At 56.0% G+C, this 16,181-nt stretch overlaps 1 protein-coding gene across 3 annotated transcripts; it reads left to right on the top strand.

The window, feature by feature from the left end:
* The first annotated feature begins 675 nt into the window (after positions 1–675).
* On the top strand, positions 676–13,888 carry LOC113446748 (glycine receptor subunit alpha-4). 3 transcript variants are annotated; one of them, XR_015745094.1, is made up of 10 exons: positions 676–1,188; positions 2,838–2,968; positions 3,891–3,958; positions 4,336–4,559; positions 4,650–4,732; positions 5,265–5,405; positions 6,392–6,606; positions 9,068–9,217; positions 10,528–10,948; positions 13,653–13,888. XR_015745094.1 is itself a non-coding variant. In XM_026716532.2 (9 exons), the coding sequence occupies exons 1-9, from the start codon at positions 1,127–1,129 to the stop codon at positions 10,804–10,806; spliced, it is 1,353 nt and encodes a 450-aa protein (XP_026572317.1). In that variant the 5' UTR covers positions 676–1,126; the 3' UTR covers positions 10,807–13,418. The 3 variants fall into 3 exon arrangements, 2 of the variants coding, with proteins under 2 accessions (XP_026572317.1, XP_087797388.1); XM_026716532.2 differs by lacking the exon at positions 13,653–13,888 and having other exon boundaries at positions 10,528–13,418; XM_087941262.1 differs by lacking the exons at positions 10,528–10,948; positions 13,653–13,888 and adding an exon at positions 9,603–9,760.
* The last annotated feature ends 2,293 nt before the right edge of the window (positions 13,889–16,181 follow it).

Here is a 16,181-nt window from a genome sequence, read left to right as displayed (position 1 = left end):
CTTTACAGTATGCAGAATTAGGCAGTGTTCTTGGCACAATAATTTTAATCCGCCAAAGCACTGGCCCACCCATGCAATTGGCCAAGCCATCCCAAAACTAAGCAGGCTGAAGATCAGCTCCTTCGGATATCTGGAATAGGTCGTGCTATTATATTTTGAAAGAGTCTGGAAGCAGAAAGGTCTGAAAACTTTATTCCCCAAGAGTGACAAGGCAGAGTCTTCCAGCTTTATATGTTACTAATTCTTTTTGTTTTAATTACAGATAGTTGACTTTAAGCTGAACAGTATACAATCTGAAGGGACCAATGAGTAATGTGTGAACACAGCACTACATCAGAAAGTGGCCTATCTAGTCTAGAAGGAAGTTCTGGACTCACTTCGGGCTGGGACAAGGAAGCCCGCTCACTGCTCGGACGGCCCGTCCACCACCACCAGGTCCGAAGAAGCGGGTGGAAAGCGTCTGGAGAGGGAGGAAAAGCCTTCCCGCCCGGTCTAGGGAGAGTCCTTCCATCCGCTCCGCGGGGGACGCTTGGGTCCCTTCGTCAGGCGAGAGCCCAGAAGTCCCGCGCTCGTCCTGGGAGGGGAAGCAAGAGGTCCGCAGCAGCCCCGCTGGGTTGCCGCCAGCCAGCGGCAAAGGCGCCTTCCTTGCCTTCCCCAGCACGCAGCACCCGAGGACGGAAAGGAGGCGGGCGCCCAACTGCGGGCGGCTTCGGGAAGCCTTGGCCTTAATCCCCTTCGGGCCGGGCAAGAAGGGGCGCTCCGGACATGCCCCGCTCCTTCGCTGGCCGTAGGCGCCGTCGAGGCTGAGCGCCCGCAAAGCAGCCCGAAGTTGGCTCCCGGAAGGAGGCTGCCGACTGCAGCCAAGCGTCGACCGTCGGGGCTGTCCTTCGCGTGGGTGGGCAGCGCCCTCCCCGCTGGAGGCGGGGAGAAGCGAGCCAAGCGTCTCGGGCTCCGGCGAGGCGGACTTGGCCGAAGTCCGGACGCCTCGGTTCGGCACTGTTGCCGCCGCCGCCGCCGCCGCCCAATCCTGCCCGGAAGAATAGCAGCGGGACATCCCCGCTCGTCCCCCCGGACTGGAGAGCCCCGCGACCTCCCGGATTCCGGCCTCCGCCCCTTCGGCCTCAGGATGATGGCCGGGGCCCGCGGGACGAGAGGGCCACTCCTGCTCCTGCAGGGCGCTCTCCTCGGGTGAGTGGAGACGGGGGTCGATGCCGGCCCGGGGCCTGGCTTCTTGGAGGCCCGGCTGAGATGCCGCACGTGGGGCGCGGGCGTTTCCTTCCTGAGGCTGGGACCGGTTAGGTCTCCTCCTTGCCCAAGCCCTCGCCGTTCTTTCCCCGAGCAGCCGAGAAGCTCCGATGTAGCCGCCGGGAAAGCCCGCGCGCGACGGGGTCCGCAGCAGCAGCAGCAGCAGCAGCAGCAACGCAGCAGAGTTCCCCGAGGCGAAGGGGCCGCTCCGAAAGGGGAGCCTGCACGACCTAGGTCGGAAGCAGCTCTTCCTCGCGGCGGGGGCACCTTCGCCCTCCCCGCCCGGCTTCGCGACTGCCCGTGAACGCTGGTGGCCTTTGTCTCATAAGTCGCTTTCCTGCTTTTCTTCAGAAAGTCTCCGGGGATGAAACAGGCTGTGCGAGGTTCGTGTGAGCCTCTTTCCAGGGTGAATTGATGAATGGGCGCCACAGTTTGGCCCCCAAAGCCTGAAGCGTTGCCCACACAAGCTCCAGCGGCGCCCACCTTCTGTGGGCCACCTGGACTCGGACCCAGCTGGGTTTGCTTGGCTCTGGGAAGATCTATGACTTTTGTGCTTCGGGTTCCCCTCAGAGTTTCCAGACCGTCTTTGCTCCTCTTTCCAGGGCTGCTCTTGTGATTGGAAAACTTTCCAATTGTTTCTCTGGTCTTTGTATTTTAACAGGCAACATTTTCTTTTCAGAGGTTAAAGTAAATTGTCCAGGATTGCAAAGTGGGAGCAGGTTAGCCTTAGAAGACATGTCTTAGGCCTCCTGAAATTGCTAGAAAAACCCCAAATAAGAATTTATGGAGGTATTGGGGCGTGGGTGGGTGGCCAGGTGCACTTCCTTCATCTCAGAGGCTGAGGATAGATTTGGGTGCTCCTTTGCCTGGACAACGGGGTGGAGGAACCCCCTAGGAAAAGGGGGCCCTTTGGGCTGTGAAGAGCTCCACTGAGGCGAGCTTTTCCTGGATCTTGTGGAACGGCCGAAGAGTGTTGGGACTGCAGCTCTTGGGGCAACAGAAGGATGTGGATGCAATTTCACCGGCAGTCTTGATTGGTTCCAGCGGTCTGTTGAGTGGCAGTTTGGCTGAAGTATTTTGACTAGCCAAGCTCTGCCCTCTGGATTCTGGGCCAACTTCTTGAGAGGGAATCTTGCAGCTGTTTCTCCCTGAAGGCCAAGCCGAGTGTTTCCATGCCATGCAGATGCTGGGCCCTGCGGTGCAAGCCCTCCTCGCCTGCTTTTGGTTGGGTCTGCTCAGGCCAAATGACTCCACAATCAAAGGTGGTGCCCACGGCAGTCATTATGACCCCAAACCCACAGCTCGGGGGTGGTGGTGATGTTGTATCTGTACCTGCTCCCCATCTGGATCTGCGTGGGGTAATTCCTAGCAGGTGGTCTCTAGTGAAAACCAAAATCCCTCCATGGGCTGCAGAAGGAGAAGGCAACCCCAGCGGGGAGAAACTTACAGTTTTAGAGCTGCATGACTCTCTAAGATACATTAACCAGGTCACACGTGGCCTTCTGCTTAGTGTGTGTCCCACGAGGAAGGGGTGTGCATGTGGAACAACTGTCAGCCTGACACCTGCTCTGTTCTCCCACCACCACCCCCAGATTCGTGGCAGGGAAAGAAGTCAGATCGGCCCTGCAGAGCCTCCCGCAGCCGATGTCTCCCTCCGATTTCCTAGACAAGCTGATGGGCCGGACGTCTGGTTACGATGCTCGCATAAGGCCCAACTTCAAAGGTAACGTCTGAGCCGCGGTCAGACAAGCTGGTTCAAAGTGCTTTGGGCCACCTTCATGTTTTCCTTCAGGGCTAAACAAGGTGCTCTGAAAGCACAACGGTGACCCAGGACTAGAAGAGAGGTCACTGCACCCCTCCTCCCCCTGGGGATCAACTGGCAGGGATGCTGGGTGTGGCTGAGAAGGTAGTTGGGCTTCATGGGGTGGTTGTGGGTCAACTGCCTGCTCTCTTCTTCTTGATTCACCCGGAAGGAAGGGGCCGGGGAGCTGCTGTGTGCCTGAGTGCCTGAGGAAAAAGGGACCTTAGGATGTTTATGTGACGGGCTTAGGGTGGGCAGGAGTCTCTGCATTCAGAAGGCCACTGGTCTGATTTACTCTCAGGTGGTTTTAGGGATCCTCTACCTCAAGAGAATCACATAAAAAAGGCAACCGAGGGGAAAGGTAATCAGGGTGTAGGAAACAGGGACGACATGGTGAAATTGGACAGAGAGAAATCTGTTTTCTTCACCTCTGAAAATTAGGGGGAAACCCCCCCCCCACCGCCGCCGCCTTTTAAAGCTGACTGGGAAGAGAGCAAAAGGGAGCCTTTGTTCCTTCAATACGTCGTTGAGCTGTGAAATTTATTCCCACAAAATGGGGGTGATGGCACCTGACTTCCTACAGGGGATACATTCACAGAGGGCGGTTGGAAGAGACCGGGGGACCCGTGCAGGACGGGCTGCTCTGCCGGAAGCTCTTGCTTTGGGAGACTCCGTGCCCAGTCTGGGCCGGGGAGTGGAGACTCAACTGCAGGGGTGGGGAACGTCCTCTGCTTGGCCTGATCCAGCCAAAGGGCTCTTCCACTCTTGTCTGATTGGCACCCATCCTCAGACTTCCGTAGCTTTATCACATGCCAGCCAAAGCCCTCATTTCCTTTCCTCACAGGCCCGCCCGTCAATGTGACATGCAACATCTTCATCAACAGCTTTGGTTCAGTCACAGAAACGACCATGGTAAGGCTTAGCCTGCCCACCCTTCTGGAGCCAGCCTAACCCACCGCAACCCCTTGGGCCTCTGGAAGCTTCCGCTTTGGGAGGGGCCCAGTTGACAGGCGCCAACTCTCCCTGATTACTCTGGCCTCGGAGGACTGTTCCGGGATGGCAGTTGGCGGCCCGGGGGTGCAAGCGAGGGCCTGAGGAGCAAGGGCAACCGGAGAGCCAAAGTACAGCCCTGTGCTGGGCCCACTTCTGCACCTTGCCACTCCCCCCGCCCCCCGGTCTAAGCCCCTCTCGGCGCCCTCTGCCAGGCACCTCTCCTTGGCTGCAGTCCTTGTCCCAGGTGCCAAGAGGCTGCCGTCTCCCCCCATGTCTGCTTCTCTTGGCTCTTCCAGGATTACCGGGTCAATGTCTTTCTGCGGCAGCACTGGAATGACCCCCGCCTGGCTTATTGGGAATACCCTGACAGCTCCCTCGATTTGGACCCCTCCATGCTGGACTCCATCTGGAAGCCGGACCTCTTCTTTGCCAATGAGAAGGGGGCGAACTTCCATGAGGTCACTACAGACAACAAGCTCCTGCGCATTTTCAGAAACGGGGGTGTGCTGTATAGCATTAGGTATCGGCTTCAAGATCACCTTGCTCAGCTTAACCCCCAAATCTGGTTCAGCCTGGTTCTGTTTGACTCTGTCCTTTCTCTTCCCTACAGGCTGACTCTTATCCTCTCCTGCCCCATGGATCTCAAGAACTTCCCTATGGACACTCAGATATGCACCATGCAGCTGGAGAGCTGTGGGTACTTTTATTTAACTCTGGCCTCAACAGAGTCCTTGGTGCTGTACCTAAGAGCCACAGTTCCTGCTCGCTTGATGGGCAATGGGAATTAGTTATGGGTACAATGAGTAGTAGACTGGTTTACACAGTATGATTAAGTATAGCGGTTGGATTTGCACAATATGCTGAGCTTCATTAACAGTAATCTTGGATGATTGTTGTGGCTTAATCATTCTGTAGGGTGGTCAGTGTATAATTCAAGGCATGGCACAGACTCAGAACCTGGACTGAAGCCACAGCTACATGGGGGTAGCCAAAAAGTTCCAGATGGTTTAGTAAGGAGGGGTCTGGAAGGCCCAATAGAAAGAGGGAGTTGGAAGCTGCATTACCTACCTGGGCACGTCACACAAGCTGAGCAATGGACCACCAGGTGGACATCGTCCCTGTACACTGGAGGAGCAAGGGAAAGTGGAGAGGGAGGCAAGAGATTTGGATCTGCCCTGTCCCTCCTCCAGGTTCCTTGTGCTGCCTGTCTCTGCTTGCCTTGCAGTTGGTTACACCATGAATGACCTGATCTTTGAGTGGGAGACGGAGCAGGAGGCTGTGCAGGTGGCTGAAGGCTTAACACTCCCTCAGTTTATTCTGCGGGATGAGAAAGAACTGGGCTATTGCACCAAATCCTACAACACAGGTGACCAGATCTGCCTCACCAGAGGCTCAGCGCTTCTCCTAGAGCTAAAGAGGCCCCGTTGGCAGACCGCCTCAAAAACTATTATGACACTGCCATCCATCCATCCATCCATCCATCCATCCATCCATCCATCCATCCATCCATCCACTCACTCACTCACTCACTCACTCACTCGTTGTCTGACTCTATCACAACTCTAAGCAAGCATACAGCATAAAACAATATGATACAAAGAGGGCAAAAAGGAAACACACACACACACACACACACACACACACACGTGGAAAACAGCTTACGACAAACCAAACACCCTATATGAAGTCCAAGGCTTGGGCAGAGAACTAGCTTTTACAGGCCCATTTAAACAAAGTCAGGCCACCTGGGGTCAGAGGGTCTCACTCCATTATCTGCCCCGAGGCCTTTAGGCCTCATGGAGGACCACTGCCGCCTCACCCTATCCTGGGATGGTGGTCTGGGCCAAACTCAAGTCCCAGGGGGGCAGTTGATAAGATACAGCCAGATTGCAGATACAGGTGGCCTGTTGCATCCTCACCTGGCATCCTGTAACAGCAACTGGAGCGCCCCAGACCCAATTCCCTGGCTTCAGGGAGGAGCCCGGCGAGCTGGAGAATGAAGCAGGTCTTACCCAGCAACCCTGCTACTCCCACCCTTCGCTTCTGACCATCTCCACCTGCTATCATGGCTTGGACAGAATTAGGTATCCTCTTCCCTTGCCCCCCCGCCCCCATCCTGGATCATATCCATTACCTTCTCTCCCTCAAAAGCCACAATATCTTTCCCAGCAGTTCTGCTGGAGAGTTCGTTGCTTTGATGCATCAGCCGTCCCACCCTTAGCACCACTCCATCATGACCCAACCCCCCGCCCATTGGAGTCTCTCCTCTGCTTTTCAAGGTGCCCCTCTGGACAATGGGTCCACAGGTGACAGACCCTGCTGTGGCTCACCCCTTTCTCTCCTTCCCTCCAGGGCAGTTCACCTGCATCGAAGTGAAGTTCCGCCTGGAGAGGCAGATGGGCTACTATCTGATCCAGATGTACATCCCAAGCTTGCTGATTGTCATCCTTTCTTGGGTCTCCTTTTGGATCAACATGGATGCTGCACCAGCCCGGGTGGGGCTCGGCATTACCACTGTGCTGACCGTGACCACCCAGAGTGCAGGGTCTCGGGCATCCTTGCCTAAGGTCAGGGGGCTCACGGCAGGGATCCTGGAGCGTCTTCCCAGCACTTGAGTCTCTGGGTGGGCAGGAAGTATGTTTGCTTTCCGAGGGCTTCGCAGGGAAGTCATATCAGAGCCCTCCTATGCTCAGCTGGCCCCGTTATGTGCTTCCAGTTGTTCCCTCAAACTACAGCATGGAAATATGCCAAGAGAAAATATCTCCATGCACCATCCCTGAGCTAAGGGCAGGAGCGCTATTTTCCTCACACACCTGATTCCTTGGTACACTTCCTTTTGGGGGGTCATGAAGTTCATACCCCAGGAAGGTTGCCCTGGTAAGAGCAGAGGCAACCTCCCCTACCCCACCACGTGACCTAAGTGGGAGCCAGGATAGATAGGCACATGCCACGTACCCAAGGGCTACCACGGAGAGCAAGGGGTCCCAGATGAGCCCTCTGTGCATCTTCAAAAGTCTGGGCTATAAAATAGCCCAGGAATGACGGCTTGCAATCAGGCCCTTCCTTCGTGCTGCGGGCAAGGATACCATGCCCTGCGATGCCTCTTATACAGCAAGTGAGGCAGGAACAACCCAACACCTCGGTTTGCCTCTTAAGGCCAGCAGCATCAAGGGGGTCTTTTGAACTGGGGAAAATGGAGGTAGGGAAGGTTTAGATGCCCAGCACTGCAGACCTAACAAGGAATCTTCCCCACGACTGTTTCTGGCTTACCCAAAGGAGGAAAACGTCCCTCCTAGATTTCCAGCCCCATCTGGATGGGAGCATTTGCAAACCTGAGCTTGCAAAGAGAAGTCCCCTTTCTTCCTTCTCTCTTGCTGGGGGAGCTCCCTCCCCATCTTTTCTAGCATCTGCCTCCCATCTGTTCAGGCTATTTATGTTTCCAAAGGGAAAAGCCACTGTTAAACTCCACCTTTGGCAGGGAAAACCAGGTGCCAGCTGGTGCGAAGGGGGAGGGGGGATGGCCTCTGAATGGGAGTGTGCCCTCTTCAACCCCAGGGCGGCACGATGAGGCAAACAAGACATGCCGGAAGGGCTTTGCCTCGGCTTGCCCTCCTCTTTGTCCCGAAGCAGCTAAAGTCCCTGCAGCCATCACTGGCTTCCTTTGGGGATAGAAGAACCCAATAACAGAGTTGGAAGGGGCTTGTTCTGGCCCGAGACCCTTCTGGACTAAGGCCTGTCCAATCTGAGGGCTCCTTGGTGCTCTCTGAGCTGGGTTGTTTCCGTGCGTCAGTTCATTACCCAAAGTAGGTGAAGTCATCAGTCTTTCTTAGAGTCCTCCAGTGATGGAGCACTCACAATTTCCAGAGGCCAGCCTTTCCACTCTTCAGCCATTCTCCCTCTCAGAGAATTTCTCCTTAGCTCTGCTTGGATCTCTCACTGGTAACTTTCCATCTGCCCTCAGATGCTTTGGAAAAGAAGCTGAACCCCTCTTCTCTGTGACAGATGCTACCATGTCACCCCTCGTCCTTCTCTGGGCTACACCAGATGTCCTCACTCTCTGCAGCTGTTCTTCTAGTTTTAGCCTCCAGTCCCCTAACCCTCTTTGTTGCTCTTCTCGGCATTCTGTCCAGAGTCTCAATATCCTTCTCATGCGTTGACCAAAATCGGACACAGTGTCTTACCTGTGCAGCATAAAGCAGCCCTAGTACTTTATGTGACCCTGATGCCATCCCTGTGTTAATGCCGCCTAGGACTGCGTTGGCTTTTTTGCAGCTGCAGCACATTCTGGCTCACATTGAAGTGGTTGTCCGCTAGGACTCCAAGACACACACACACACACACACACACACACACACATACCCGTTATTGCTGTGGAGGCAGGTATCACCTGTTCTAGGTTGACTCCTCTTGCCTAAATATAAGACCCTCCTTTTCTCATCACCAGATCTTGAGCCTGTCTTCTGGGGTGCTGCCTATTACTGCTAGCTAGGTTGCAAATTTAGACCAGAGCAGAATCACAGAGTTGGAAGGGACCTAGGAGGTCTTCTAGTCCAACCCCCTGCTCAGGCAGGAAACGCTATACTATTTCAGACCAATGGTTGTCCAATCTCTTCTTAAAAACTTCCCGTGTTGGAGCATTCTTGTTGGAGCCCATCTTCTGGAGGCAAGCAGTTCCACGGATGAATTGTTCTTCCTTCTAGGTTGCTTCTCTTATTGATGAGTTTCCACCCACTGCTCCTTGGACAATAGCCCGACTCCTCCTGTTTTGTGGCAACCCCCCGGAGGTATTGAAACCCTGCTATCATGTCTCCCCTCGTCCTTCTTTTCACTGAACTAGTCGTATCCAATTCCAGAAGTTGTTCTTTCATATGTTTTAGCCTCCAGTCCCCTAATCCTCTTTGTTGCTCTTCTCGGCACCGTTTCCTGCAACAGAAGCAGATAGTCTGAACTGTGGGAGGCAGTGCTGACCTTGGGGAGGGGGCTGCTTAGAGGCTGGGAGCCTCTTCCCCATGCCCCTCTCCTCGGCAGGTCTCCTACGTCAAAGCCATTGATATCTGGATGGCCGTCTGTCTGCTCTTCGTCTTTGCCGCCCTGCTGGAATATGCGGCGGTCAACTTTGTCTCGCGCCAGCATAAGGAGCTCCTGCGCCTACGGCGGAGCCAACGGCGGCAGAGGATGGTGAGCAAGGGTTGGGGCTTCTGGGGGCAGATAATAGGCCCGGTGCTCCCTGCATGCCCTGGGACTGGTTGGAAGTGGAGGGGGAAGCCCCCGTGAAGCCAAGCCCCCCGCCACCCCCTTGTCAGAAACAGCTGGTGCTTTGGACAGCATCTCCTCAAACAAGTGGTTCCTAGAGGAGGCCCTCTCTGGTGCGGGCCTTGCTTTGGCTCCTCCCTCACTTTGCCCCTCACCCAGCCTCAGGGCTGCTCGGCTGCACCAGTTTAGGAAGGCAGCGTGCTTGGCAGGCCCCCTGCTGGCACCATCTGAGAAGGCAAGGGGGCTTCCCCTGGGGTCTGCCCCGGCCCACCTGCGCTTCTTCCCCCTGGCAGCTGTGGTGCCTTTTCAGCCTTTGCTAGGAGAAGGGAGCTGCCCTCTGGTGCTCCATCAACCAGCTGCAGGCACCAGTTTCAAGCGGAGCCCTTGGCCGGCCTCTTCCGGCAGAAGGCTGCCCCGTTCCACAAAAGCGGGTGGCAAGTGAGAGTGCTGAGCTGAGCAGCCCCAGGGCAGAGCAGCCCCAATCCATGGAGGAACGGGGGGGGGGGGGAGCCGGCATGCAGAGGCTGGGGGCGGGACACGGAAGTGCTCAAGACCAAAGCCTTGGAAGCTGGCAGAGCAAAGGTCTGGGCAGCGGAGGCTCTGCTGCTCTGGCGTCAGCCCTTTGGACTCAAGGGGCAGCCTGAGAACCAGATAAACCCAGCGGTGTCTTGTGTTCCCCGTGTGGTGCTGCCCTTCTCAGTTCCACCCTGAAGGGGGGATGTGCAGGCAACCTGGGCCAATTCCCCCCCAACCCTTCCCCACCAGGCAGCAAGGATGCAGTGGAAGGGGGTGCTTTGTGCATCCGGAAGACCAGGGTAAAAGGAGGGAGCAGGTGAGAAAAGGGCTTCCCGTGAGGGCATCCGAGGGTGCTAGGAATGGTGAACCACTCACAGAGGGAATAATTGGGCCTGGAACATGGACCTGCCGCCTTGCCACCTTGAATGTGTCCCTGCGGTGCACAGACAGAGCCGGGGGGGCGGGGGCGGGAGAAGTCCTGAAGGAGGGGAAGAAGAGCCTCTGCCAGGGCAACCGAGAGATCGGGGGACTGGAGCCCCGGAGGCCAGGAACAGAACTCCAGGAAGGCTCCCACTTTCCTCCCCCAGCCACAAGAGGCAAGACAAGGGGAGGGAAAGCGGGTCCAACTGGCAGCCAACCAAGGTAGCCCTGAGCCGTGTGACCTTGGCGTCTTAGCCTGACCAACAGCCGACAGCCCTCCTACTCTTCCCTCCCGCCAGGAAGAAGAGGTGGTCCGTGAGAGCCGCTTCTACTTCCAGGGCTATGGACTGGGCCATTGCCTGCAGCGCATGAAAACTGGGGCAGCCATGGAAAGCCCCACCTGCAGCCCGCCGGCGCCAGCCTCCCTCCTGCGGGAAGGAGAAATGCTCCGGAGGCGCTACGTGGAGCGGGCCAAGCGCATCGACACCATCTCCCGGGCCGTCTTCCCCTTCGCTTTCCTGCTCTTCAACATCTTCTACTGGGTGCTCTACCGAGTGCTGCACCAAGCGGCCCCTTGAAGCCCAAGGGGCGGGACGTGCCTTTCGGTGGCTTCCTTGGGAGCTTCTGGGCTGGAGGGCAGACACGCCCTGATTCCTTTCCCAAATGCCATGCCGAGACATTTGGCAGACTTTGCACAAGGCCCAGGCTTGCAAAAGAAAGGTATGGGACATGCACCACTGCTGAGCATGATAGGATTTGGGGTGGCCGTATTTCATCAGGAGGAGCACTGCGGGAGGCCGCCTGTCTTTTCTAGAGTTGTGCTTGGGGTCCAGGAAGCCTTGGAAGAATTAAGGAACCACCCAGGCCACCCTCCCTGCCCAGCTTTCCCTTACGGGGTCCAGCTCCTGTTGGACCTGCCCCACCCCCAAGGGGAGCGCACCCCTGCAAGATTCTCGCACCGCTTTGCAGCAATTCCCAAGAAGAAGTCCCTCCGAGAGCAGCTTTGGTGGTCTGCTGAAGGCAAAGATGGGCAGCTGCTCTAGGAGGTTCCGGAAGGGCTGTGGCTCCTGGTGGCCCCAATGGCCCTGGGAGGGAGTGACCCTCTGCAGCCCCCGCTGCCCCCCTTTCCCACTCTGCAAAGCGGCAGCGGGCACCATGGAACAATTGCCTGCTGTGGTCTGGACACAGCTGGTCTTCATGCAGCCCAAGAGGGCGTCGACTTCTGAGCAGCTGCAAGGCGGGCTTTGCCCCTGTTCGGCCGGCGCTCTCTCGGCCCTCCTCACCTGCCAGTCCAGGCCTGCAGCCAGAGCCAGGAATGGGACTCCAGGCAGCCCACTTGCAGGTCTTCAATTTTGGACCAGCCCGGCGTCCAGGCCTGTCACAGTCCTGTTGAATTGCACCATGAGCCTTCCCTGCCCCCCAGGTGTGATCTGTGGCTGTGACCAGCATCCCTTCCAGGCCATCCTCTGGGCCCCTTCAAGAGACCGTGGATGGTCTGGGCAAAGGAGGGAGCCCTCAGGGCCCCTTTCCTATTTGCAGTCATTGATCCATTGGCCGTGGTGGCTCCGTCCATTGCCAGCCCTCGGACTAGCCTACACCTCCACCTGTAGCCAGGTGGAGGTGCACAAACCCAGCCCCATCGCCTCACCCATCGCCCCCCCCAGCCCGCTAAGAGAGAGGGGCCCCTGCAGGCCACAGCGGAGCCGCCTATCTCCCCTCTGCCAGAGCTGTGCCATCCGCGTTCTCACCCTCTCCGGCCCCTGGCAGCAGCCTTGCACGCTTCTTCATGATCACAGCAGTCAAACAACTCTCCACAGGTAACAGTTGCAAACCCTTAAGGCAGTAATTAACAGAATACAACCCAGAGAGGAAACAGGAATAGAAGCAGAGCCCGGCTAGAAGATCCTCTGACAGAGTTCAGCTTTCAGCATTTTTCCCAAATGGCTCAGGGAAGGGGCAGCCGGTCCTGGACTAGGCCCCCCCAGAGCCCTCCCAGAAGGGTTTGGGGCAGGCACTGGGAGCAGCTTCTCCCCACATGGCTGTGCTAATTGCGGTGGGAACGTGCAGGCGCTGAGCTATCGCAGGGCCAGGAAATCCAGGGCCGCCCGACATGAAGGGCGAAATGATCCACCAGCCTGAGAGATGTGCCTGAACCAGGGGCTTATAGGCCAAGGGGGGAGCCACGCCACGAAATGTAGGATGGAAAACATTCGTTTGGCCTCCCTCTCAGAGCACAGCTCTCAGCAGCTCGGTCACTGCTTACTGGCTCCGGAGCTGCCCGAGTGCCAATCAAAGCAGCGTTACGTGCTGTGTGGAGCAGTTATTTTAGAAGTGCCCTTTGCCTCCCTGGTGGCCCTGATGGGTTCACTCCTCTCCCTTCTTGCCTGGGAGCCCCTCAGGTTCCTCCCTTTCCCTGGCACGCTGAGCTTCAGCTGCAAGTGGCCCTACAGAGGCAGGAGCAGCTGGGTGGGCTGCCAAGAAAGAGCAGGAGTGGAAGGCCCCCACCCCAAATGGTTGGACTTTAAGATCCAGCCCTGGGGCTGAGGCAGCCTCTACCAAGCAGGATGAAGCTTATTGGCAGATCTTAACGAAGCTGCCAAGACAGGAGCCATGGAAACCTCACCATTCCTGCCCTCGCCTTCCTGGTGAGGAAAATTGCATGTTGCCTAAGAAATCAATCTTACGCCCGAAAAAGACACGCCAAAACTCCTGAAGTGTGACAGTTGAACAACAGCAGTGAGGAAGGAAGGGCCCCGTTGAAAGGCCAAAGAAGATAAGGGGCAATGGTTGCACTGGGGCTGAAATAGATGCCCCAGGAGCAGCCCAGGCCTCGCAGGGGCCCTGAAGTCCAATGGGGCTGAGGCTGGCCGCTTCCTTCCCCATCTCCCCAGCTCACTGCAGTGCCTCTACCTGAGCCGCACCACATTTTTCTTCCCTGCTACTGTCCAGTTTGCTGACCAGACATGTATCCTCCCACTTGTGAGTTTTCCCAGGAGTGGAAGATCCAGCAGCCGAGAGCAATGTCTGTCCATTTCCCGGAGAAAGCTGTAGCTTGTCTGCCTGCATGGTTTTGCCAAGTAGAAACGGTCCCCGTTCCCGTCATCTGCAAGCACCAAATGAGAGTTTGAAAACAACGTATTTCTAAACCACTCTGCTTTTCCTGTAGAAATAAAGTGCTGTGGGGATTTTATTTCAAGTTGTTGTTTTTTTCAATTGGGAAAAGACTCCCACTGTCAAAGTGGCAAGGAATGCCTAGACCAGGAGCCAGATCTGAGCCGCCTAACCCCTCGTGGGCAGAAAACTGCTCCCAGCCTTAGGGGGATGGGATTTGGGGTTGCCGCTTCTGAAACTGGCTGGTGTAGGTGCAACCTCCTTGCGTCCTTGATTGATTTTGGTTGATTTCTTGGTTGATTTCTGCCTGCAGGCTGGTGAGCCTGTTGCTCCAGGCTGCGCGAGTGATGCCAAGAAGGGGCCCGATGTGGCTCTGAGCTCCTGAAGGCAAAATTTCCTTTCCACAGCAGAGATGGAGTGACAGTGATTTCTCTCTCCCCAAACCTTGGGAAAGTGGAGGCATGGAGAGCTCTGAACCCCCCTGTTGGTTCCTGGCTGACCGAGGGCCAAACGCAGAAGGAGGGGCTGCTGGAGAGAAGGCCAAGTGGCAGGACTGCGTGCCCAGGACTCTTCCTGGCAGGAGAAAGAGGTCTCCTTTGAAGATGACGCTGCGAACAGCCCCTCCTACACCCTCTTCTACCAACATAGCTCTGTGTTCTCCTTCCTTTGACACCCTCTGGACACCAGGACAGGAGGGCAAAAGGGTCGGGCCTCCTCCTCCTCCTCCTCCTCCTGGCCAGATGCCAGCTTTAGAGAATGGTCAATTGTTTTGGAGCCTTTGCCTCAGACAAGCAGCCCACAGTACCAGGAAGGGCTGGCACGCCTGGCGACAGCTGGCACCATAGCAAGATGGCCTTCGCCGCTGAGCCCGCTTCTCTGAAGCAAGCCTCCACCTTCCCTCCTGCAGCAGAGGGGAGCCTCCTGTGAGCTGCCCTGGCTCTTCTCCTACCCTGCCCGGCTGCTCCTGAGATGTCCCTTCCGCCCAGCGCTGGCTTCCCCCCAAGGGGGCCTTTTCTGCATAGGTGTACCCGGGCAAGATGAGCCAGGGGCAGCGAGCCCAGGGTCCTTCCTGCCCTTTTCAACTCCCAGGCCTATGTGGCTAGCAAGCCTCAACTCCCACAGCAACATTCAAGGGAAAAACTGGCACTGAGAGAAGCCCAAAGGGGTCTTTACCACTCACCGGGGGGGGGGGGTTGTGGAGGAGGAAGATGGGCTGGATACGCTCACCACCTTGAACTATGTATAGAAATAAAAAAGGCAAGATACCAATAAATAAATGTGGACTGAGGACCATCAGCTGCTGGTAGATTGGATTCTTGCCCCCCCCTGCTTTGCCTGCCACTGGGCTTCTCCCACCTTTGGGGCCCCTCCTTCGGCTCCACCCACCAGCAGCAGCTCTATCGACTTCCATCCCCCGGAGACCCCGGCCCTCGGCTAAAGGACCACCTTTCCCAGCAGCTGCATAGCCCTGTCAAGCAGTCCGGGAGAGTCCTGGGTGCCCCAGAAGGGGTGGCCAGTGCCTCATCCATTCCTTCCTCTCCTGTTAACTCAAGGTCTCTCCAGAAGAAGAGCCAGAACTAAGCTACACAAATAACCACAGCTATCACCACTGCCTCCGGCCCCCAACCTTGCAGGGGGCCCCCAGAAGGTACCTCAGTCAATTCTACCTTGACCTGTTGAGGGATCCAGCAGGGTCCAAAGGACTGGACCCCTCCGTCTGTGTCTCCCCTCAGAAAGAATAGGGGGGCAGCGCAAGAGATGCTTTAAAATTCACCCCCAGAGCCACCCATGCTCTAAGAGGCAGAAGCGGGCATATTGCCCAATTCCAATATTTCCTTTCCTGATTTACATCCCTCCTTTTCTCCAAAGCTCAAGATAGCATGAATAGTGCTTACGCTTCATTTTCCCCCTGCAACATTCCTGTGAGCTCAATTGAGCCGAAACAAAGTCACTCGGTGATTTGGACCAGAGCCTCCCTTTGCCCATCTTGTCCCCAAACTGGCTCTCAAAAGAGGGGACGGACTTATCCCACAGGGCACCAGAGGGCAGGAGGAGGAATGGGTGGAAGCTTGTCAGAGAGAGAGGCAACCTAGAAGGGAGGGAGGGGAAGCTTTTGGACAGGGAGACCAGCTCGCCTCCTGGGCTGCTCCACGGCTGGAGGTTTTCCAAAGGGGGCTGGGCAGCCATTGGTCTGGGGCAATGATACGGGAGGCCCCCCTCCAGCTCCCATTCGGTGTGCAGTCTTGGCTTCAAAACCCTCCTTTGACCTGGGGCAGGGGAAGAGCTATTCCCTTCTGCTCGCCATCCCAGAAGAGGGTTGGTTTCTGCATGCAAAGCGGCCTGGTCTTATTTAAGGTTGAGAAAGATGAAGGCCGCCCTACTTGGTCCTGCCTGCTCTGCATTGCTGCCCCCTGGTGGCCAGAAGAGGAAGCTCAACAAGACAGGGAAAGCTAAAGCAATTGCTGGAAGTGCCCCTAGAAATTACAATTTAACAGAGTTTTTATCTGTTAGATTATAATTTCTAGTGGTACTTCCAGCAATCTGAGAATAAAAAGAAAAAACAAGTGCAGAAAACAGGGCAGGAGAGGAAAAAAGTCACATAAAGAAGTAACTTCCCCTTATCACAAGAAATACATTTTTTTTAATAACATCACCTTCTCTTAAAACACAGCAAACCCTTTCTTCCCATTCTCATCTCTTAATCATAAACAGAACCCTAATACATTATTCCTGGTACAGCGAAAGTCCATTAAAGGTTAGCAGAGATAACTACATACCTATTTAAAAAAATAAATCCAGTACAGAAACATTATCCAAATCACTCTTGTTTGTTATTCATATG

The sequence above is a fragment of the Pseudonaja textilis genome, chromosome 12 (genome assembly GCF_049901715.1).
Source record: "Pseudonaja textilis isolate UNSWEBS1 chromosome 12, rPseTex1.2, whole genome shotgun sequence".
NCBI classification, from domain to species: domain Eukaryota; kingdom Metazoa; phylum Chordata; class Lepidosauria; order Squamata; family Elapidae; genus Pseudonaja; species Pseudonaja textilis.
The sequence above is the reverse complement of the archived record's forward strand: the minus strand, read 5'-3'. Positions and strand labels throughout refer to the sequence as shown.